The 24,605-nt window shown below is 41.9% G+C and overlaps 1 protein-coding gene across 2 annotated transcripts in view; it reads right to left on the reverse strand.

Annotated features, from left to right (window-relative positions):
- EGFLAM (EGF like, fibronectin type III and laminin G domains) overlaps positions 1 to 24,605 on the reverse strand; it is a 76,804-nt gene that overhangs the window by 4,316 nt on the left and 47,883 nt on the right. For both annotated transcript variants that reach the window (XM_040090061.1, XM_040090062.1), the window contains exons 10-20: positions 24,383 to 24,483; positions 23,025 to 23,125; positions 21,845 to 21,989; positions 19,792 to 19,981; positions 15,972 to 16,097; positions 14,970 to 15,213; positions 10,566 to 10,677; positions 8,935 to 9,051; positions 6,568 to 6,748; positions 2,082 to 2,160; positions 1,060 to 1,203 (exon numbers count right to left, since the gene is read on the reverse strand). In XM_040090061.1, the coding sequence (XP_039945995.1) occupies positions 1,060 to 1,203; positions 2,082 to 2,160; positions 6,568 to 6,748; positions 8,935 to 9,051; positions 10,566 to 10,677; positions 14,970 to 15,213; positions 15,972 to 16,097; positions 19,792 to 19,981; positions 21,845 to 21,989; positions 23,025 to 23,125; positions 24,383 to 24,483 (1,540 nt within the window). The remainder of the gene's footprint in view (positions 1 to 1,059; positions 1,204 to 2,081; positions 2,161 to 6,567; positions 6,749 to 8,934; positions 9,052 to 10,565; positions 10,678 to 14,969; positions 15,214 to 15,971; positions 16,098 to 19,791; positions 19,982 to 21,844; positions 21,990 to 23,024; positions 23,126 to 24,382; positions 24,484 to 24,605) is intronic.

The following is a 24,605-nucleotide window of genomic DNA, read 5'->3' on the forward strand; positions in this document are numbered from 1 at the left end:
CTTCAGAAACAGAGTAGAGTGGCCACTTATTACCATGCATCTTAGGAAAGACAGTCCCTCACAAGGACATTTTAAAATGCACCACTTCTGCAGAGTCAGTTTCTTGTTTACAAATCAATTAGGAAACTAAGAGTTTTCGCCAATCTAGCACTAATAAATCACATTAAAAAAAAAAAAAAAAAAAATTAATTTAAATAGAAACATGCAACTTATCTACACACCCGTGGTAGCAAAGAACAGCCAGTTAAGTAAAGTAAAAAACCTAAGCTTATATAATAAACTCTCTGCCACGTGATTGATGGTATCTCACAACAATCCACAATAGTGATGGCATCTGTAGTTTGCTGTCTCAGTATTTGCCTTACACACCCTAAAGGAGCACCATGAGGAAACACAAGGGTTTCAATACACAGGAGTCCCAAAAAAATACCAAGCAAAAACTTGGACAGGATCTGTCTGAGTGTCTGCAAGGGAGAAAGATACTCTGCAGCAACACCCCAGCATTTCCCAATACTCCCCAATTTCACCATTTTGACAGCAGTATTACTGCTTAATTAAGTGATTCTGTGGATGGTGGTAGAAACAAGGTGTGGTGACAGCTGTGTGTGTCACAGGGCTGGATTTTCTGGGGAGTTGAGGTGGTGGAAGCCCCGCTCCTGCGTGCACTGTCTGGCAAAGAGTGAGCCCAGAGTGAGCACGGGCACCACCAAAGTTTGTCCTCGACCCCAGACAGCCCTGCCCTGCTCTGCCTAACAGATAGATTTAAGAGGTATGTGAGGCACTTTCCAACAGTATTCACCTCCTCATAAGAAATCTTTCAGAAAATCACAATAAAGCCCTGATCCTTGAAAAACTGGGAAGGAGGAGTGATACAAATCTTGCAGCACATCACCTCTTCGACATACATCCTTTCCCAGACATCAAATGGGACCCATTATTGAACAAAACTTTGAGGAAGAGACTGTCTCACACTGTGTGCCAAGGGACAAGTGCACTGTATGTGTTGTAGGAACTCCTTTGAGCCCTGTGTGCTGCACAAACAAGGGAGAGAAAGTTTACCTGAATATTAACGCTCCCTCCTGAAGGCCTAGAGAGATGAAATCACTGTTAGGTCGCATGGGACTGTTTCCCCTCCACATCAAAAGGCCTTCCTTCATTGTGGTTTTAAACCTCATGAACACATTTGTTCTTGTTCCTGATACCCTGTATAATGTAGAAGAAGGAAATAAAAGTAAAAAACTAAATTGTGACAATCTTCTTTCAAAAAAAACCCATAAAAGATGATGCAGTATTTCTTCCCTGCTGGTCTGGTGGGCTACTGTTCTGCAACTCATTTACATGCTGATCTGTGAAGGATTCTGGTTCACATCCCCATATCCATTGTTTCATTCAACCCATCTCTCCAGAATCCCAAACACAATAGCTACTAGGTTATTCCATACAAGTAAGAGAAAATCCTTTTTTTCCTCTAGCCTAGCATGAAGTCTGGCCCAAAAAGCAGATTTTGAGAATGTCCAGTAGACATGATGCCCTCAGACGTCAGTGGAAGAAGCATAAGAAATGCAAATCAGAAAGCCCCAGCAGCTGAGAGGTACCAAATGGCAGGTGAGGACACCGGTGAACCCTTCTCTACTCAGTGGCTGAAATAAAGGTAGATGGAGGAATTTTCTGGAATGTGGGGATGTTCTAGGGTACAGAGCAGTCAAAAAGGTAAATTTGAGGATCTAAATGTTAGGCTAAAGCAGGAGTTAAAAAGGAGTTAAGATCCTTAGTCTCTTTTGAGACACAAGCTGTGTATGTCTGTTCTGTGCCCTCAGTGAAGAACCAGTCCCTCTCCATGCCAGACGTACACGTGCTATTTCTTGACAGGCTGCCAGATGCTCAAATATAACAAACTCAGACACAAGGATATGCACTTAAAATTTGTTTTTCCCTGAAATTTAAAAATATGGCAGAAATAGAGTTAGAAATATTATAAATACATCTTAAAACATGTAAATATACTACACTCTCCCACATAAGGCTCCTAACATTATAACATTTAAGAAACAGAATACTTAGGTCCACAGGAGATACATTACCTTTTCAGGATATCTGGATTATCATATGTGAGGTAACTGCGACCAATAAATTGTGGGATTTCAATTGCTTCTGTAATGGCTGAGAAGTAAATATAAAAAATGAAGACAAGTGTCAGAGAGCTGACTTGGAAACGGAAGGGAAAAAAAAAGAGACAAGACTCTTTTACTGATTTAATCCTGCATTGGCAGGTACCTGCTGGTAGCACAGAACTGAGCTGAACCCACACTGCTTTGCACAAAGGCACTGGCCAGATTTTATCTAAACGTAGGGGCAGTGGGTAAGGGAGTTTAAATGGCTGACAGTCCCTCTACTTAGAGACTCCATGTCAGGAGCCTAACATAATGTTAGTGCAGAAAATTATGAAGTATTGGGAAAACATTGCAAATTTTCTCTTTACCCCCGTTTCCACATTCCTTGATTCTCCACGCGGTTCAACGCTCCCTCCTGCCAAAGCTTACGCATTAACCACCTTTGTTTACAGACTAAGAAACTGCTCCCCAGCTGCTAAGGGAGCACCATATGCAGAGCACATCAGGGACCTCTCACCCTGCAAAGGGAGGCTGAGAGGCAGCACAGACAGCCCGTGAGATCCCTGTTTTCTCTTTCAGCGTGTGTGACCGCACAGAGTGGCTGCTTCCTGCTCAGAGCTCATCCCTGGGGTGCAGTGTGGGGGGCAGGCGGTCTCCAGGGAGGAGTTACGGAGCACAGAGTCCCAGATCGCTTCCGTCTACTGAAAACTGGGACAATGCTAAAGGTTGCCTGGCAGAGGCTGTGGAGCCCCTTGGTGAATTCAACACTGCAGTGCGGCCTCGGGGGTGGTTTTCTGTGTCCCCCACGTAGCATTTCTCTAGGGGCAGCCCCGGGTACCCCTACGGTGTATGGCTGGGACAGTGGCAAACATTGCAGCCAGAACTGGAGCTGGTGCACTGCTGCCCACGGGGAAGACTTTCGCAAAATAATTCAGCTGCGTGATATAAATCAGGGAACATCCCTGATACAGAACCCTTCACCAGGCTATGAGCACTGGCCCAGACAGATTTTTTTTGTTGAGTGAACATCCTGCAGTTTGTTGCTGGTCTCCCGTAAAGGACTGCTGCATTTATACAAGCCAGTTGTATAAATTACTTAAAATAGATGCCTTCATCCTATTTTCTTGACTAAGGAATAATCCCTTCAACCCACAGCTAATCCCATCTATACAAATTTCAAGCTTTCCATGGCAAGGATGCTTGCTTTCTTTATGCAACACAGGGTCTAGCTGGGCTTTTAGAGCTCACTGTGACACAGATATGCAACAATTGGTGTAGTCTGGCAGCCACAGACAGCAATGCTCTAGGGGCCAAGACCGAGAATTTTAGATAGTGACAAATGACTGTTTTCATCCATAGTGAGATCAGGAAAGCTGCCTAATGTGTCTAAAGAAACCACCACAGGCCATGTCCAGCTTGCAGCCTGCCAATGTAGTTGGAAGATTGCAAAAGTTGTGTTACACCGGCCAAACGTTCCTGGCCAGGTCTGACACTTCCTGCACTGGACAGCCTCTGATGGCAGTAGAGCATGAAAAGAGGCCTTGTTCCCCCACCACACACTGCACTCGAGGCCCACTGCTCCTGCCTTCAGCAGGGGAAGGTGCCCATGTTGTGCAGCAACCCTTGCCTATGCCGGGGTACTCTGATTTCCTCTAGAGAGCGTGATTTACCTCTGCTTGCCCTCCATCTGTTTCACTGATTGCAGAAAAGCAAGCAAATCTTAGCAGTACCCTTGCTGCAGCCAGCATCTTTGCAGCTGGAAGGGAGCAGGGCTGGTAAGGAGATCTAGGACTAAACATCTCCATTCCTTGCGCACCACGATTCAGCAGACAAGCACCAAAGCTCTCATAACAAGCAGGAGTGAGCTCTGGACTGCAGGGCAGCCTGAAGTCACACCACAAACCCCTCAGTCAGCTGCTTGGTCCTTCTGGCTCTGCAAATGCAGGGACCAGCTCTACAGCCACCTTTCTGAGCTTGGCAAATGCTTTGGATGCAGTTTGAAATATCAAGAGCATCATGTTTAAGGAAGTACCACATAGCCTTAGAAAATATTTTGGCTTAATGACAGAAACTTGCCAGGCTTAATGGAAACCCAGCATCCAGACAAACACACAATGACAGAGCAGTTTTCACAAAATTTGCAGTACTTACTGTTTAGGCAGTAACTTCCGCACTCTGCAGTGAGTCAGCACAAAACAAAACAAGAACATTCTGGGTTTATTATTCTAAAGCATAAAAATCTCCTTTAGTCCAATTTCATGCCCACTTTTCTGCAAATGTGTAATCTCTCACCTACCATTTGCATAAGTGAATACAACCACTTGTGAGGGTAGCACTGTTTTCATTATTGGTTTGCTCCAAGTATCTATATTTGTCTGCCCAAAACACACAAAGGGAGAGACAGGTGGGACCAGCAGCAAATCCTTCTTGACTCACCAGGTTTTGCCCAGGGTCTACCCAAAGGAAAATAAAGAGTTTGCTGTTCTATTCCATCTAACAGTTGAAGTATAAAAATACCTTAGCACTCCCCAAGCTTGGACAGAATATATAAAACCTAGCAATGCCAGCAAAACCACTACTGAATCTTCAGCTAATGATCCATTACTATACAAATCAGTGTCTCATATACTTAATACCAACATTACTTGAGTTTTTAAGTGCTGGGTGTAATTTTGAAGAATGAGGGGCAGTGCCTCACAAGCACTTAGCTTTTTAGGGTTTTTTACAGCAGCCTACCACCAAGAAGGATGGAGACAGCTTCTTCACCTCACATACCTTCTGAGCGCACTAACCAAAACCATTTTGTGAAACAGAAGTGGACACAAATGTGCACCTTGCCTTAACCATGTCTGCACCCCAACAGGTAAGGATTATTTCAAGGAAATTGTTTCAGGTGGTTCTCAAAAACACTGTCATGGACTGAGGTCCAGGAGCAACCTTCATGCTCTCTGCACATCTCTCAGAAAACCCTTCAATTTTTGGTGGCAGCTGAGGCTGTGCATGTGCAGTGAGGTTGAGCTGTACCTGAACAGGAAGCACAGGTAGCAGCAACAGAAGCCAGGTAGCTCATGCTTCTGGACACTTCTAAAAATGAATAAAGATTGAATTTGCACAGGAAGCAGCACCCAGGATCTGCCCGAGTCATAGGCAAAAGGTGCTTCAGACTGTCTTTCAGAGCCCGGACGCACACTGAGGTGGCAACAGGGAGGACAGACCAGCCAGTTGGGGCTGGTACCGTGAGCTCAGACACTGCTCCCTGGGCACAGCACAGGCCAGGAGCTGAACAGAGGTGAGGAACTCTGCCCCAGCACCGCACACCAGACAGGCAGGCAGTCACACACCCAGGTTGCAGAGCATTCCCTTGACTGACTGCTCCCAGAGATGTGTCTGTACAGAGGCAGATACCATCTTGAAGTCAGGAATTTAGCACCCTGCATATACCTAGAAAGTCAAAATCCCAATTCTCCTGCCTCCCTCCAAAAAAAGCCAGGGTAAATGATATTGTTTTGGCTCTTAGTTAAACCACAGCAACATAAGCAAAGGGGTTTATTGCACTGCATTTTAATAAAACGCTTTTGTTCTAAGATATTGTCTGTTTTGAAGAAAAGACCAATCTATTCATCACAATTTAACCGAAACCACTACATTTAACTTTGAAATTTATGACTGTGAGAAATGAAGCAGTGGGTGAAGACAATAATGTCAGCCAGCTCTTTTGAACCGAGTTTAGTGTCACGTTACAAAACCGTCCCTCAGGAGTTTTTTAAGCTCAAGCTTGACAGAAGCGAAATGACTCCATCTAGTGGAGTAACCCAAAGCACACTTTTTAAACACTTTTCTCGCAATCTTATCCCTTTCCTGAATCTAAGGTTTGAACTATTACAGTGGCTCTGAAGGAAAGAGAGTAATGTGCATGTGGAGTAGTCTTCCTCCTTGGTGGGTCTCCTTCGCCCCACCAAGGCAGGATCTCTGCAGATGGTGACTACTCTACAGAGTAGTCAGTGTCTCAAAGAGGAGCAGACCTTTCTGTGTGTGGGAACAGCGTTTGCTGTCAGCTGTATGGAGGATAAAATTACAAGGGTTATCCATGCTCATGCTTCAGGATGTAACATAACTGCTGGCTGGAGTGCCCTGGCAGGAATTCCCCCTTTGCACAGCACTGCACAATTAGGGACACGTATGAAGCGTTAGTGTTCAGTGTTGTTCACCACAGGCAACCAGACACCAGGTTGCTATCTATGGATCCTCGACCCGTGCTGGGGTAACAGTTACCACATTCCTAAATAACAAAACAAGTTATTCCCTAGATACATGGAAAGCGCACAGATGAAAGGGGAGCTTTGGCCTCCAGTGTTTCTATTTAAAGGCACGTGTACAGCAGCAGTTGTAGGTGCTAAATCTTCCTTATTTTTGTGATCATCTGCAGATCCCTGGGTTGATATCCAGCCACTGTTACCTTTTTGGCAATGATGCCCATCGAAGCCCAGGGGACAGTCACATTCGTAGCTGTCCTTCTTGGGAACACAGGTGCCCCCATTTGCACATGGTGAGGTCACACAGGGGTGGGCGGCATTTGCTAGGTTGATTCCAAAAGTGAAATCCTGTTTCACATCAATTGTCCGGTCGTTCAAGATAATCTATGTGTAAAAAAAAAAAAAAAAAGTGTGAAAACACATAGTAAAATTTTCCAAATTCAGAGTATCCTACTGCTAGTTAGATGATTCCTCTGAAAGACTTCAGAGAATGTAAAATCTTTGCCCAAATCCTGTTCATGTGTGTTTTCCAGTTGCAGAGGTCCAACTCATACTTTTGCTCCTCCTGATCCACAGGAGATTAATCTCTTTTGTGTCTTGTGAAACAGCCTTAGGCAAGCCCTGTAAGGGCTTGAAGCTGTGTAGAATTTAGCAGGCCTGCGCCTGAACACTGATGCAATGCTTTGTAGCTGAACCATGAGCTGGGATGGTAAAATTAGATGAGCGCTGCTGAGGAAAAGCATTTCCAAGATCAGAAAACCCCCCAGGAGATGAGTGTTGACAACAGAAATACTAAGCAGATCAGCTTGTTTTTCATATTTTTTATTGCTTTCTAGTATCTCATCTTGCCTGAAAGAAGCTAGAGTTAAGATGAATGAAAAACATAAATAATGACTTCACAAAACTCTTTGTATATAAATGGAAGAGAACTGCTAAATGCTGGGATTCTTCCAATATGTCAGCAGCATATGTTCTCCAAAATAAAACAATGTTTGTATAATCTCAGCTGACATCTCGGCAAGAGAGATTGCATGCAGGCACAGCATCTGATCTCAGATACATCAAAATGAGTACATCTCAAAAAACAATATATTCTAAATGAGAATGACAATAGTTGCTCTGGCTCCTGTGTAACTGGGACAATGCACCATAGGGGATCCTACCCAGAGAAGAGGTTGCATCAAGCACTACAAACTCTATCAGCAGAAAAAACATTTCAGTCCTGTCATGTAATGGACGAGGAAAGACTCCAGTATACTTTCAGCTTCTTTCTAAATTTGGACTACATTGTTCCAGAGGTTAACAAGCCTCCACTCATAAAAACACGTCTTTTGTTTCTGGTTTTAAACTTATATTCAGTTTTCAGCCCTTGTTTCTCATCATGCCTTTTTCTGCATAATTCCAGTACCATGTATCCATGTATCCAAAGAAATCTCATCCTCATCTAGGAAGTAGAAGACCACTATAAAGTCACTTCTCAGTTTTATCTGACTAAACTAAACATATTGTGATCTTAGATCTTTCTACCCACTGCCTATTTTCCAGTATTTGGTGATGACTGCAGATCTATTTCTGTACAGTTCTCCAAAATCCTACTACGTGTAAAGCAGGCAACCAAACGTTACCAGTGCCCAAAAGGCAACCAGTACTTTGCCTTGACATCCCATTCATGTCACTGGGAATACAAATCCACCTTACTGAGTACATCCTAGAGATAAGGGCTCACAGCCCACTTTTCCCAGTCCTTGCCAGAGCCTTTACTCTAGCCTACAACCCCTCACCTTGTAATTGTAACCTGTGTTAATTTCTCCTAGGCTCTCTACCTTGCACCCCAAAATGCATCGTGTTTAGTCAAGTCTACCTACCTTCCCAATGATGTGTCTGACCTATTCCCATCACTATTACTCACTCCCCCAGTTTTCCTAAACTTCATGTTTTCTGCTGTGCAGCTGACAAAGACACTAAAATTGCCAGACCAAGTGATAAAACCATTTAAACTGAACTACAATTACTTTTCTGTCTTGGAGCAATTGTTAACCATAGAGGTTTTTTTGTTTTTTTTTTTTTAATAAAAGCTATTATTAAAAATTTGGTTTTATTTGTTATTTCTTTGCATTAATCTGATGCAATGATTCAGTCTTCTAAATCTGCGAGGATTCAGGGCCAACCTTCCAACTTTATCCAAGTTATTTTAAGAATATTTAGAAAGAAAAATGTTAGTCCAGTTTGCACTTTCATTTGCCTGATATGAACTGCTCATTCTCAGCTGACCACATGGGAATATCATCCCTAATGTCTGCCAACAGTGGAAAACATTGCCATTAATGTGCCCCACAGAAAATTGTAAGAGGGGAAAGCGGTGCTGTGTGCATCTCCATTGTGGTGTAAGAATGCACTAGGTGGACTTTTCACTGTGAAATAATCATTTAACCACTTCATGGTGGGCTCCTGAGGTGAAATCCTTGATTATTTTGAACAATGTCAGTTGAATAAGGGCAGGTTGGCACAAAAAACATGCAATGGACGCGACAGAAATAAATACCCCACAGCGTGCTTCTCTGGGCACACACCTTCTGGATGCTCCCACTGAAGGGTCTGAGGATCCCAGAGTTCTTCTTCACATCATCATAATTAGGGACTCCACCAATAAATATTTCAGAGCTGCATTTAATCTGTGTGAAAGCCCCCTGCAAAAAACATCAAATAACATTTTCTTAGAGTAGCTGGAACCATGCTTGTATCTTCAGAATAGCCTGCATGAGTGGTGATAGCCCTACATTAGATGTTATAGCTTATTTCGAAGCCTCTTCATGGCACTATCAAGAAAACCATTGTAGGACACTCTTGACTGACTTTATCCCAGTCAGAAGTAGCTGAAAAATCTCAAATATTTCAAAATGGCAATACTGAAGGAAGAAAGAAAGGACACTGACTCATTGTGTTTTCTGACTGCACATCTAGCTTCATTTACAAAGACTTGAGGTCCACTGATGTAAATCTATAACCAGAATCAGGTTCATAAAGCTAAAATCAGAGCAAATTTCATGCAACAGAGACTCATTCAGTTTTTTCAACATCTACGAGATAATCTACTGTAAGTTATGGGGCTAAATGAAAGAAACGTTGAGTTTGCATCAATTACCAGAAGCAGCTGCTCAGGATACCTGATGGGAATATTCAGGGTCCTGGAGTAAACTGAAAGACATTTAACAGCTAAAGGCAGAATAACCGTGTAATTCCAGTCCTGCAGAAGCTTCTGTGCTTTCCTGGTTGGCAGCTCCCAGCCACCCTCCTCCAGGAGCACCGCACTGCAGCACTTAAGTGAAAAAAAATGGGAGTGTTCACCTTAACCCATCTACCTAAAGAAGTCTTGAGTGCTCCAGTCAAATGTTTATCACTCAATTTGTTTCCTGACAGACAACTATAATTTCCATTTATTTAAATTTTGAAGAAAGGTCAAAGCTTTGATAAAAGTTTCCCAGTTTGCCAAAAAGACTGCTATGGGATTTTTCTGCTATGGGATCTGGAGTTTGGTTTTCCCTCTGCACTCTCCACTAGGTAAAAGATATTTTCTAAGCAAGTCTAGACTCGGCTTTTATCAAAACAGAAAACACACCTCTGTGCCTGCATCTGAGTGCTTAGAGTGAATATCCTGCTTGGTACAAGTACAATTTCGCATTATTATAAATTTTACTCACTATGATCCCTTGGCGAGTGAAGAACAAAAAGCAAGTCATCAACTGTCTGATTGTTCCAGCCCTCACTCTGGCCTGCAAATTACTTTCGCAAGAAGACAAAGAAACAATTCTCTTCAGGCCTACGATTCCAGGACAATATTCAGAAAGAGGTAGAAAAAGACTGGGCACATACTTCTCAGCATGATGCTTCTCCAGATTACACCTCTCATAGTGCACGTTTCTCAACAGACTTAGCCACAAGAAGTATCAGCAAAAGGAAGGTATGAGCCAGACACAAAAATCTGAGTCCAGTTACATGTCAGGAACAGGTACAGGTAGATTCCAGCGGGATACCTTGTCTTCAGAAGGAAGACCTTATGCACAAATTCCCAGCTCTGGGCTTAAGAAAATGTTGCCCTAATGTTTTAAGCTAGTAAGAGTTTTGAGAGCAGGCTGTGCAGTACACTGTGCAATCACTTTCCAGTCCAAGAGCTGCATTCAAGACATGTCTGCCATAAGCTCACCTCCGCCATGCCTTCCACTGGCTTCTGTTTGTCCACCTGTAGGATACCATTCTTTGCCGTGCGAGACGCTCGCAATTCATGCCACTGACCCAGACTGACAGGTTCTTCACTCCTGTTTTAAGGGCAAGAAAATTTTCAAGCATGTAACACTGCACCTTTCTGATACTCTATAATGTTAAAAAGTCAAGTCCTCTGGGATGATTTTTCTAAATAAAAAAATAAATATCAGCCACTGTGATTTTCCCTTTTAAGGAAGCAGCAATCCTCTGAGCCCCATCAGCAAAGACCATATTTCTAGAGCAAATGACAAGCGCTCTGGTTTTATTTATAAATGAAACTCTATCACCAGCACACACTTTAGCTACCTCTGTGCTAGTTTTCCTGCTCAGTCATTTATAACACATAAAAATGAATTTTTGTCTCAGCCGTACATCCTCATTTCACTAAAAGCTTCCCACTTAATGGTTGGTCTAGCCCCACATTCTTCATCTTCTTTTAAAACAGAACTACTTTGTGCTGGCTTATCAGTTCTATTTATGCATCCTGTTACACTGACATCGACACACACAAGTGCAGCTCGGATGCTGTATATAAAAGGGAAGTAATTAAAAAATTATCCTAATGATGTGATGAGGTCTTGGCTAGGAACAATAATCCCCAGTTGTACAAAGTATTCACCAATCTCAAAGGAAGCATTTTTAAACAGTTCTTACAATGTTTACTGGCACAGCACTAATATGAATAGCAGCCTGTATGGAGGGCAAAACCACATTCCTCTTCAGAAGTTCTGTAGATCTTTGTATCTTGCTTTCAAATGTCATTTAATTACACTGGTTAAAGCATTTTATGTCCAAATGAGATGTTGCAGCTTTTCCTCCAGGCAGACCGAAAACTTGTGTTTGATTTATCAGCCAAGCTGGAAAAATCAGGACCCCTCAGACTCCCTAGCTTCAGTGAAAAAATACATAATATCTGGGGATGAAGCAATGTATTGTATTTTCGGAATACTTACATTTAAAAATAAACACACCCCCCCACCAAATTTTGAAACGAAAAAAAGAAAAGAAAAAGAAAAAAAAATTTGAAATAGTGAGTCAGCAATGATTTAAATGCTGATTAAAAACATATAATTTTGAAAATATGAAAATAATATTTTTTTCTTAATAATCGCTATCAATTTTGAAACCTTTCTGTCATGTTTTTTTTTGACCTTTCAAATTTTCTTAAAGCTCATTTTTATCTATTTTGATGAGGCTGGCAGTATTACTTGACACTTCTGGATGACACTTGTTTCAGAAAACCTCCATCAAAAATTTCATCAAGCAATGACAGTCACTTGTGCTCCTTCTTATGTAGCACCATGTAGGGTTTAACTATCTTGATTAAATCAATAGCTAAGGAAATCTAATCACCTTGAAAAAATCAGGGTTCACATATAAAAGAACCAGAGAGGTTTGGCTACATAGTAAGTGGCAATACAAACATTATCTCCTCCCCTGCTTAGGTCATCATCTTGCTAAGCCTCTTGCTTTGCTAGATTTAATTACAATCAGGGATGATTAAGCCTTGCAGAGTCATCACTTCTGAGCTGCAAGCTCTTTCTTGGAATCATGGGCTTTTTGAAACCAGCCTGTGTTTGGTAACACTCTCTTCTGGCGTTTGAACACTCCTGGCTCTTCCTGTGCTGTGGGGTTACTTCTTCCCATGTACACCAAAGCTTAAAAAAAATCCCAGATCATGAAGATCTCAATCCTGTGACTGACTGGCCAAAGGAAATTCCAGGAAAATCCCAACCATTTCTCCTCTGAGACATTTCAGGGCTCAGGCTCTGCATCTGCCCACTCACTCAGCACCCCTCCTCCCTGTGGAGTCCCCAGAGCACACTGTGCTTCTTCCATCCTGGGATACATCAGGAAACCAAAACCTTCACTAGATCTGATTCCTACTGCTGCTGCTGACACACACAAATAAGCTTGCCTCATCCTAATTATAAAGTTATTATGGCTGTGTTCTGATTATATTATAATATCTGAGAGCCTGGTGGTCCTATGGCAGAGGTATCAGGATGACCAGAGCTATACCACTGTTAAAGACAAAAGGGTAGACATGAAGTAGTATGATTAAGACAGACTTCTAAGTGGACATTGACCAGGCAGGCATGAAAAACAGGGAATCTATTTGTCTTGTTTAATCACTGACAGAGCTGATGACAGGGTGTGAGTTGCACATTTTATCTAGAAAAAAGAGCTAACGGGACAGCCTGACAACTTCCAATGAAACCTGATGGTCTCCTGAGTCTCTCCTATTACTCAGCTATCTCACCACACTCTTCTCCTCCAGCGCATGTAGCTCAGGCAGTAGCTGGCATCCAGCTTGCTCTTCTGCTTTCCTATGAAAAGGGGCAGCTTCTACTCCCAGGCATGTGCTTGTGGCTCTTGCTACATTTTATAACCCTACATATCAGTTAAACTTTAGTGCAAGGTGTTCTGAAGTACTACAATATTTTAGGAAGAAAAAAAAAAAAAGTACTTTAATATTTTATGGCTGCCAGTAACAGGAATTAGAAGGCTGCAATCAGTAAAGATTGAAGGCTGTTGTAAGAAGAGCTGTTCTGAGTTGGAGAAAAGGTCTCCAAAATTAGCTGCTTCTGCCACTTTTCAGTAGGATAATAGAATAGGGCAAGTATGAAGTGATTCTTCCATTGATATATCCTCCCAGCTTCCAGCAACTTGTCATTTAGCAATTTCCTGAGTCAGAGGCTGCATCCGTACGACTGTGTTTGATCTCCCTCAATGGAGCTTTCTTCAAATTTGTGCCATTTTTTTTAACCTATTTATAGTTTGGCATTTGTAACTTGCTGTGACAATTAGTTTCCACAACTTATTTATGTACTCCTCTGAAAAAAAAAAACAAACCCAAACCCAAACCCAAACCCAAAGAAATTTTTTTTTTTTTTGGTTCCTTATTTTCTTTGCATATTAAAAAAAATACAGACTACTCATTAATATCCATGACATTTATGATTCAAATCCTCTATCATACTTCAACCAAACCCCTTCTTTTCTAGGCTGAAAGGTCCTGCTGTGGAAAAGCTTTGTGGAAGATGTTTCATTCCCTCTCCTGGATGTCAGAACTACTCTTCCTTTTTAATTTTGCTATTTTCTTTTGAAGTGATGTGACGAGAATAGCAGCAAGTCTACAAGAGAGGGTGAATTGTGGGCTTCAGCAGAGACATCCTTCCTTACTCCATTCCTAGTAATTCTCTTCATTGTACTTAGGTTTCTGTATTTGTCTCTAAACAGTTTGCTGTTGCTTCCACAGAACTATCCACGATGGCTCTGGGATCTTTCTCTGTCTGACAACGCTAGCAGTTTTTCCACAGCTGTGCATTGTTAGGCTTGCTTGTGCATTATTTTGCATTTGCTCCCTTGAAATTTCATATCTCATTTTGTCTGCAAAACTGATTGAGTTTTTTTGCTTGAGACCTCATTCAGTGTAAAATCAGTACATTTTCCCTAATCACAGTATAGTCAAAATTCCTGATGCCCATCCACAGGAATCATTGGTATGCAAGACTCCCAGACAGTGTACGCATTTTGCATTAGCTTTATGTAGATAATTTCTAAATACCGTGTCAGCCTGATCAAACTGGCAGCCATATCCAAGGTACTGAGTGCCTCTGTTCAGCCCAGTGCCTTTTCCGAAAGCCCAGGAACAGCTGTCCAGTGACTGGGCATTCAGTTGCACAGGGAGAGAGAGAAATGTTTTTGAGGCATTTCATTGCTTCCATCCTCCTAGACATTAATTTTAGGATGCAATGAATCACTTGCAGAAGGTTTGTCTGGGAACCTTGGTGACAAGTTTAAACTACATATTTATGTTTTAGACAGCTTACATTGTATAAATTCGATACTAGCCTCGGGTCTCTCAAAAAAGAGAACTATATGGAAGTGGAGGGACCCGGAGGTGTATCTTCTTCTGCCACCAACAGCCTGGCACCCCTGCTTGGAACAGGGAACCAGAAAGGAGGATGCTCACGTAAGTGTCAATATTGTGAAATCCTGTGGCTAGAAAGTACATGCATAAAATATTTATAGATCCCCTAACTGGCTATGGCGCAGTGTCATGGGGGCAAGAAGGGAATTACTGCAATACCATACAGACACAAATGTAACACCTGCAGTAAGACAAAAGCACAAAGCTTTGAAACATAAACTGATGCAGGAAAAAAATCCTGTCCTCTTGGCCAAAATTTTAGTGCTCCTGTGCTTCCTCAGAAGTAGACGCTAGAGACCGAGGGGCTCATACACCTCATCACAGGCTGTGACTCCTTCCAGTCCACTCCCCTCCTAGATCAGGCACTTTTGGGAAGGGAACACATCTACCTGAAGGCAACATATTTACCTGGTAACAGCTGTTCCTGAGCCACAGTCAAACCTGAACTCCACGTAGCCAGCCACCATGTTAATGGAGAGGAAGTCCTTGCTGTCTGTGTCATAGCTGTACAAAAGGACACCAGCCTCCGAATCTGGACGAAATGTCAGCTGAAACTCCATGAAGGAAAGGTAATTCTGTGGTTCCAAGGGCCAGGGTGTGCTAGCAAATGATCTTAAGGATTCGTTGAACTGAGGTATGGCCAAGGTGAGTGCTGGAAATCCAGAAATCACAAGCAGGTCACTTGAGGCTCAAACATAAAGGATTGACTCTTACCAACCAGTATCTGTTCCTTGTGTTAAGTATTTAAGCGAATGCTTAGCAAAACAACCAGACATTTTTTCATCTAAATTAAAAAATATTTTTTAATCTTACCCAATACTACTTAATCCCTTCCTTTTCCAGGGATGTATTTGTACTGTAAAGCATTGTGTACCTTTTCTTTGGTGATTCATAATACTGCCTTCCAAAGTAGTAAGCATGCACACAGTGGGTGATGGCATGAAGTTCTACAGCAGAGAAAATAATGTTGCATGTATTTTACTGCTTGTATCTCTGATGCTAGCAGGATATTGGCATTATGTCCTTTGCATTTCAAAGTATACAGCTGACACCAGTTTTAGGAAAAAGGTGGATATTTTAGAATTTTTTAGAATTAATGTGCAGCTGTGGAGTAATGCATTATTTTAACTTTGGAATAGAAATTTCAAGATGCTTAAGTACAGTTAGTTTAAATGAGCAAAGAGGTTTGAAAGGTAATCACAGATCTAATCACAGATTATGCAAGAGCTGGATGTAGCTCTAAAGCAGTAAGGGAAGCGTTTCAGTATATGACTTTTAAAAGAGGAAGTAACAAGAATACTCTTCTGTCAGTTAACAGTATGACACCTCCTCAGGCGTCTCTAAGTGGAAAACACATTCCACGCTAAATAACACACACAAAGAAAGAGAGGCATCCCAGCATCCACTCACCTTCCTCGCAATGATGACCTTTAAATCCAAGAGGACAAAGGCAAATATAAGAATCTGCTTTGCTTGCAGTACAGGTGCCACTGTTAATGCAGGCTGCCTCATCACAGATGCCACTGCTACACTCACCTAAACACAGGAGTCAGAACATCAATTTATCGGAGAGGTTTGTCAAAGATTTATTTGGCTGTTGATCGCAGCTGCTAACCAACACAATTTGCTCTTCTGCCTAGATTCTTTCCCAATTTGTCAAATGGTGTGCAATTTAGACAGAGGAACTTGATTATTAGTATTTTTTTTTTCAATATCAGACCAGCAAGAGACCTTATAAATAGCTGAAAGTAGCCCTTACAAACAAACCATGACGTAATTTTCAATCATTCTCTGAATTACTTATTGTCAGCTTTTCTTCCTATTTCCTCCTAAGATACAAATTTTTCTAAATTGTTTACAAGCACCATGCCTTGTTTAATTTAAATTATCTAAAGTGTTTCTTTGCTCACTGTAAATTCATGCCATGCTGAGCATGGGAGGTGTTAATCACCATCAACTAATCTTATTAGCCATAATGAGGCTGTCAACCCTCTTGTCCACACAAAAAGGGATCCATATCATCAACATACAGGCTTTTTAAGAAGCATCTCTACCGTGCTGGCACATCAACTTAAATAACAAGGAGGCTATTTCTTCTTGCTAGATTTTAGCTGAAACTGTTGTAGAACAAATAAATTCTCATTTGCTTCTTAAAACTGATATCAATAAAGTCAGACTATGCAACCGGCAAATGTACATCTGATTGAAGTTCTTGTTGAATTTATTTTCTTCTTTAGTTTCTGATCAAATAACTCTCCTTGTCAATAGTAACAACCTGACTGTATACATTAAGAAAGACTAAGTCAGACTTCTGTGGTGTACAATGTAAGCACACCATTTGGAAGGGCTTAGTGTTTTATAGCAAACTAAGAATTACACATTTATTTTGAGGGACTGTGATTGAAGTATCACCTCTGAGATGACAGAGATTTCATGAGGCAGCTCTGACAATAAACACTGGGGAACAGTTTTTCCACTTGAGGTGACTAAGAGAAGTCTTGAAAAACTATTGCAAGAAGGGGATGTGCCCTTTTTTTGTTTGTTTAAACACAGCACTCTGATTGCAAGGACAGTTTCAAGAGCAGGTCTCTACATCTTCAGTAAGGCACTGGTGTTTGTACAGCACCAGCTCTACAGTTTGAATTCCCATCCTAAAGCCAGAAAGAAAACCACAAACAAATTTGCAGATATAAATTGCTAATGTGCTATTCCATCCAATGTCTGCTCTCCATAGTGGAAAACAACCTTTTCTAACTAACTCAGGCAGAAGAAGAAACAACTCACAGGTTGTCTGGCACAACTGCCTGATAGACCAGACTTGTCTCACACTGCGTATCTACGAAGCTCCTACCAGGATCACTTTCCATTGTATGGAGGAAAGTCATGACACAGGACTCCAGGACTAACCTGGAGCACAGACCAAACACACAAGTCCCCTGGAGGGAAAAAAATGCTCCTTCTCCATGAAAGAGGACAGTTAGATGTGCCCCATGTCCAGCCACGGGATCAGGGGTGCTGGCAGTGCTCACTGAGCTATCTTTTCCCCTTCTGGTCTGCACTGCAATGGACACAAGTGAACCCGGGCAGGACAGTTCCTCAGATCCCTCATATACTCACCAATTATCATGACACTGACAGAATAGCACTGGCTCTATTTTATAGGCAAGGAAACAGAGCCAAGACATGTAAACAAGGACCTCTATGCATCAAGTGTGAAGACACAAACAGAAAACCAAGACAATGCTCATCTTTTCTATATCTGTTACAGTGTTAATCAATGTTGCCAGTATATTCAAACAAATCAGAGTTAAGCAAAATCTTTGAGAAAAAGAAACAGAATGAGGAAGACAACAGCAATAGGACCAGTCATGGGATCCCTGGTTTGAGAAACAGCTTGAACTGGAGCAGTCTTGGCATTTAAGGACAGGCTGCTCCCCCAGCGTCCCAGTGACTTTTCACAGCCTTTGGGCCAGCATAGGCAAGGTGACTATGCTGAAGAGGCAAGCCACAGGCGTTGTGGCTGCATTTGCTTGGCTGCAATGGCAGATGAAGAAGGAGAGAAGCTGCAGCAGGAGTCCAGATCCTGCCATGCCCACTCCAAACCACGAGCAGTGCCTCCTCTGTTGGTCCCTCAGCTCATGGTCCAGTGGGACCTCTGCTGCAGCCAGAAGAGAGAGCACAGAGATGGATAGACCCCTCTCCTCCCCAGCCTCTGTTCTGGAATCCATGTAGCACAGCACTCTTGATTTATATACTGTGCCAACAATAAAAAAACTCCAAGTGACTGACTGGCAAAAGTAATTCCTAAACCCTAGAATAGCTTACTTGTAATTTTTTTTTTTTCATTTTATTTTAAGTTATATTTACATGACCTATTGTTTGTAAGTCTTTTCTGGGACAGTTTCATATAAATGCGTGCAGTCACACAAGGACAGTAAGGCTTTAGCAGTCAGTTTCGAGTCACACATGGCAGAGCAGGGCATTTATTTTCTTTGATGTTGATTGTTAATGCAGTAGCATGTGGAGCATTCATGGACAGGAATGAAGCTAGCTGCATCCCAAAAGGCAACAGAGATTAAGGCTACGGAAGTTTAACAGGGCTTTCATCTGTCTAAATTCCATAGATTCTCACTCTATTGTGAAATTACACTCTGATTCCAAAATCTTACTCTTTTCAGCAACTGTTTCTTAGGCCAGTCTTTTCTACCCCTATATTGTACAGAAGTTTGGCCTTGTTATCTAGAGAATACAGAGCAATTGTTAAGAAGTTTCTCATAAATCATTTCCTTCTTGGAATGTCAAATGCACAGCTACAGAAGAGAAGAAAGATGACTTTGTTGCTGAAGCATGGCAGGGAGAGTTCAGTGGTATGGAATCTATTTCTTGCTGTTACTACTTGCCTTCTGTCTTGGGTTTACTCTTACTCTTATACTGTTTAGACTGGATTAAAGCAGGGATTTTGTTCCAGTGCCCGTTAAATGGATGAAATAGATGAATAAATAAGTCAGGACCAGTTAATTAGCTTCCCTACTTCTCCATCTTTTACTCTGTGAAGGGAAAGGAAAGGGGAAGGGAAAGCAATGTTATAATAACGCTTCATAAAGCTGCTGGAAGTATTTATTCCAAGCTATTTTTAAATCACACCATGACTCTGGATAGCAAAACAAAGGACAGTATACAGAAAAGTCTATATGCTTCATCAGTGGTTGGGTGTAGGACAGAAAGCCCTCTGTAGCATCCACAGAACTGCTGTGGGTCTGAGAGATCCATGTATTACTTTGGACAAGTGCAATGATGCCTTTTGGCAAAACACATTTTGTTGGGTCTGTATTGTTTCAAATGCGAGCTCAGCATACATACTATTGATTTCTGATGACATGACTGCATCAGTCAGGGGCACAAAGAGGTGCCCTGAGAGAGGCTGGCAGATGTTCTGGCGCAGTTGTGATGGGATCTGCAACACAGATCTTACTGTTTGCTCATGAAAATGGGTTTGCTATTTATTGCGCACAGTAAGCGTGTCCGCAAAGGGCTTGCTTGCGCAGTGTGATGAACTGTCCTACTCCAGACCCAGCAAGAGCAATGTGCAAAGGAACAGAGGAAAACCAGGCCAAAACAGAGACCGCACCTTCCACCTCCCAAACATGAACCATGGCTCAACTTGTTCCAACAGGATAAAAAGTAACCCTGGGCTAGTCACTGATGAGAGACCCCACACCATTACACTCACCGACGTCAGCACCACTGAGAGCTTTCCCTAACGGCCAGGGTCTCATATCGACGATCTTCCCATTGATGCTCAGTGACTGGACACAGCCCTGGAAGCCGCGGTTGGTGCCGGTGGCCCTGACCAGCCAGTACACGCTGGGAGCACCGCCGACGTAGAAGGGAGTCTGGAACGTGATTTTGCTGTATTGGCCCTGAGGGGAAAGCAGAGCACAGCATGCAGTGTAACAGATATAACACAGGAGAACTCATTAAGCCACAGTGGTTTACAATCAATTTTTTTCCTCCATGAAAAACTGTGACAGGGTATATGTAGGTTGTTCATTGGTAATTCCTTCCCATTAGTCGTTCCCTAAATCAGTCCACCATTTGAAATCGACCTTCTTCACTTGCATCCCATCACCATAGTATGAACTACTAAAAGCACACTAAAAAAGACTAAAAATCACTGTTTTGAGGAGGAAGAGTGGTCTGTCTTCTGCTGCAATTCCTTCCTTTCCTTTTGCCAAAAATTGTTTGTCTTCTAAACCCTAAGCTCTGAGGGATAGACCAATGAGATACTGTCTTTTGGACAGAACCCACCATATGTTCAGTATTGATTAATAATGAAATTATGAGAAAGAGGTAAAAAAGGAAGAAAAGGCAAAAGCCAATAAAATCACATCTTCAGCAGGATTCTGCTCACTTTACCATTGCTAAATGTACTGCTCATCTTTTTAACAAATCTAGAAAAACCTACATATACAAGTTTACTAAAATTGCTACAGTGCAGAAGAAAGAACAAAAAACATCCAAAACCAACAGAACCTTTTTGGACCACTGACCCAAACTCCATGCTACTGTGGCCAACTGAGTCAAAATTCCTTCCACAAATTGATCAAAATATAACTTTTGCCTCCTACTCAACAGTTCTTTCAAAACCCCACAGACCTTTAGAAGAAAACAATCAAAATTCTCAGTTAATCAGGGCCAGTTTTTACCAGCCTGTGCTTTTCACAACACTGACCTCTAGCCTAAAATCTTTCAGGATTTTTCACCCCTGCCCTGCCCCCGTAGCATTTGTAACAATAAATCCTATTCTATCACCACAGCCTGTATTTTGCCAGTCTAAATAAGCTGAGGTTATTGAGCCTGCAGGTGTTCACTTGCACAGTACACTGCAGAAACTGCCCGTATCTCTCCTGATTCACATCTGCCCTTTGCATGGCCTCATAGCATTGGTAACAGCAACACACGACACACTGAAATTCTTTCCTCTGTCATTTCCAGCTGATGAGAACTCAATGCACTGCATTTTTTTTCCCTTCAATGCCTGCACATTAAAGTGGAAAGTAATAAGATGTCTGAAGCTGCTTTCTTTCACTGCTAGGGATGGCATGTTAATAGTGGCTACCAAAGGAATGACAACTGAAACAATTTTAAATTGCCTTTTCTTACAGTGCCTAATTTTGTTTTCTGGCCCAGCAACAGATGAGCAAGTCAAAGCATCTTCCTGTATTACATTTTATCTTGTCAGCCCTGTATGAACTTGCTAGTGTTAAAATAAGTCAGGGCAGAATGTCAATCTCCATTACTGTGCTTAAATCTTTGTCCAGAATATTCATGTAATTACACCTCTGTACACCAATCTTGTGTGGGTATATGCATATTACACATAAATATATATATATGCATCTAATTTTCATGTCTGAGGAAGCAGAGCAGCTCTCTGAGGCTTGAAAAAGAAAGCAATCAGGGACAGCAGCTGTACAATTCAGTGAACTTCTAATAGCCTGTATTTGAGACTGGCACAGGGTAGTGAAAGGGTGGCAGAGCAAACATGGAGCACAGCACGGAAACTGTGATGGGATTCAGCCCTGAGATATTTATCTCTGTGATTTCTAGATTATGTATTTGGAAGAGTAATCTGTACTCTGATCCTAGATCACTAAATGTCCTAACGCCAATAAATAAAACTGCAGCTTTTAAATCCTATCAGGCTCCTGGTGGCAAGAAAAGAAACATCATCATAACCTTGAGAGAGCCTAAAATCGAGCCACAGGGGTAGGGTTACCAACCTGAGATTTTCCTGTCACTGGAGCATTGCTGTCCATTCTGAGCCAGCCATTCACCCCATCTCTGAACAATGTGACACTGTGCCAGTTCCCCAGCTTGATTTTGTTTTCACTTGTTATGACTCCAACTCCAGTGCCACAGTTGAACCTGGGAGCATGAGACAGAGTGGGCAAGGTGATAATCTTACTTTAACCAAATAACCAAAAGTTGGTTTTTAACTCCAAATATTCTTTTTGCACTTGGGAACCTCTCTGTTCCACACTGCATAATAGCACAGGAAAATCAGACAGCAAGTCTACATAAGATCTGTTCCAAGTTTCAAACTTCATTATCTGTTTTACTAGTGTGAAGAAGGTTTTGCATTCTCCGTCCATACCAAGGGCATTGCGAAGCTTTCCAACAGCTGAAACTGTTTCAAGATGGAGGATACTAGAGTCTCAGTTCATGCTATCACAGTAATTTCTCCTGGGAGTTTTTCTAGCTCCCTGGTGAAAGGCAGTGCTACATTAATAACTCTGCTCATCTATTTGAAATTCAGCACAGATTGACAGCAAGACCTCCAGGAGAGCTGAGTGTGCACAAAATGTCCCATATTCCTGACTGTTATGCAGTGCAGGTGAACAGAAACCCAACTAAGGCACACCAACCACTTTGTTAATCCCCACTTTCAAAGGACTCACCCGCCCAAGTAAGGAGTCCCTGGAAATACGCTTTCACTTGCTTCATATCTATCAGACTGCAAGAAACACTCTTCATTTTAAAAGCCTAAACAAGGTATGTAAGATGAAGTTCCTGGCCCCTTGCTGGCATTACATCCTTTTTTGCTACATTATCTGCAAGTCTGTTTCCATGAAGCAAAAACACTGACTCAATATACCACCAATATACCACCAGCTTAGCAAATAGAGGGGCTCACTGGCATTTCTGGTAACATAGCTAAGACCCCCAGACAAATGCCTTAAAGAAAACCGAGGCCTGAGTAAAAGAGCTCAATAGGGCACATGTCCGCACACTAAAGAAGGATGAGAGAAAAAGGTATTGAAGAACTCAAATGAAATTACACTGTCCATTTGGTGCACTGCATGGGGCAGAAGTCAAAGACACTGGAGATATTCATCACACAGTCCCAGGAGGCAGCAATAGCCCCTTCTCTTTACATCAGATTTAGGATGGAGGTTTTACCTGAACTGGAGGCTACGTCGGATAATTGCCAGTGACATAAAATCACCACGACCATGCTCATTTTCTCCACAGTACAGCAGTAAACCATCTTCAGATTCAGCCTGCAATCATTGCATCAACGTGAAAAATCAAAGCCTCACAATTACAGATAAAAGCAAGCAGCAGTGGGGGACTTTTCTCCAGAAAAGGGTCATTATTTTTCAGAACGACTTTTTAAGTTGCAGAATTAGAAAATGTTTGATCAGTTTTGAATCCTGCATTTGAAAAACCTAGAAAATCACTGCCTTAATGGTTAAAAAATTTAAGACCATTTCTTAAATTGTGATACTATCAGACCTGAAAAAAAAAAAAAGCCTGGAAATATTAAAGACTGTCAGATGTATCCCATATGAGACTCCTGAATAAAAAAAAAATGTAGCAAGAATGCCCTAACAAGTCTGGTAAGTACAGGCACATCAGGCTCACTGTGCATGAATACATACACTCAACTTCGTATGTTCCATGAGACTGATACACTCCTCAAGCCAAACAACCTGGGCTGGCAGCATTTCTCCATCTGCTTGTAGCAGCTGACACGGTGGCTTTTTGCAGCCATCCTGCATTTTCAAATGACGAATCGCCAGAGGAGTGTAAGATCACCACTGAGGCAACTGATTGCTGCTGCTTTAGTAACAGGCTCCTTCCCAGACCACAGGGCTGGTGAGTCTGCTTTATGTGAGGGTGGGGATGCATCCAAGAGCTTGGCCACCCTCCCTAAAGACAGCCCTACACGTTCTGTCCATAATGAACAGATAGCGCTAACACAAGCCAGTGTGGGATGTATCCCCAGTCTAGACCCGCATTTTAAGTGGTATGGTATCCTGGATGTATTAGTAGCCCATGTCCCAAACTTCACAGGGGGAAAATAATGTCCACTGAAATCCTGCAGGGTGGAAAAGGAATGCTACATATAGGGCAGTGTTTTGCTCAGTATGACAGGATCATAATCTCTTGTCCACAAAAATACTGCATACCACGTTAAAACTCTAATTCACAAAAATTCTGTGTGTTCTTCAGCCTGTAGCCCATCCACGTGACTATAACCTTGCCAAAGTAAATTGCTGCTAGTCCTCAGTTACTAGTCCCAAGGATTCTCTCATGTAGTCCCTATCAACAATGGATGGAAACTCTTCAGCTGCTTACAAACTTCATTTACATTCACTGAAGGTTGAGCCAGATCTTTGCAGAAGAAGGTTATGCACACTTTCACTACAATTACACTGAAGCTATACTGAAGCTAAGTTACTGTTCTGTTGTCCACTGCATCAGAATAAGTAAATAAAATTTAAAGCACCAATATGAGAATTGCTTAAGCTTACCCTGAATTCAAGGGTAATTTGAAATGTCTGATAGGACTTTTTCAGCGGTTCAAAGGTGATATATGAGTAGCCAGAGAACTGAGGATACTGGATACTGATGTCTGAAAAGCAAAGAGGGAAGCACGTTATTTAGCAGTTTTCTTCCGTATAAAAATCAATATACACTTTTAGTATTGGATAACATCAGGTGGCAATGGAAGGCAGAGTACGTCCAGAGACAACC

This window comes from Hirundo rustica, chromosome Z (genome assembly GCF_015227805.2).
Source record: "Hirundo rustica isolate bHirRus1 chromosome Z, bHirRus1.pri.v3, whole genome shotgun sequence".
NCBI classification, from domain to species: Eukaryota; Metazoa; Chordata; class Aves; order Passeriformes; family Hirundinidae; genus Hirundo; species Hirundo rustica.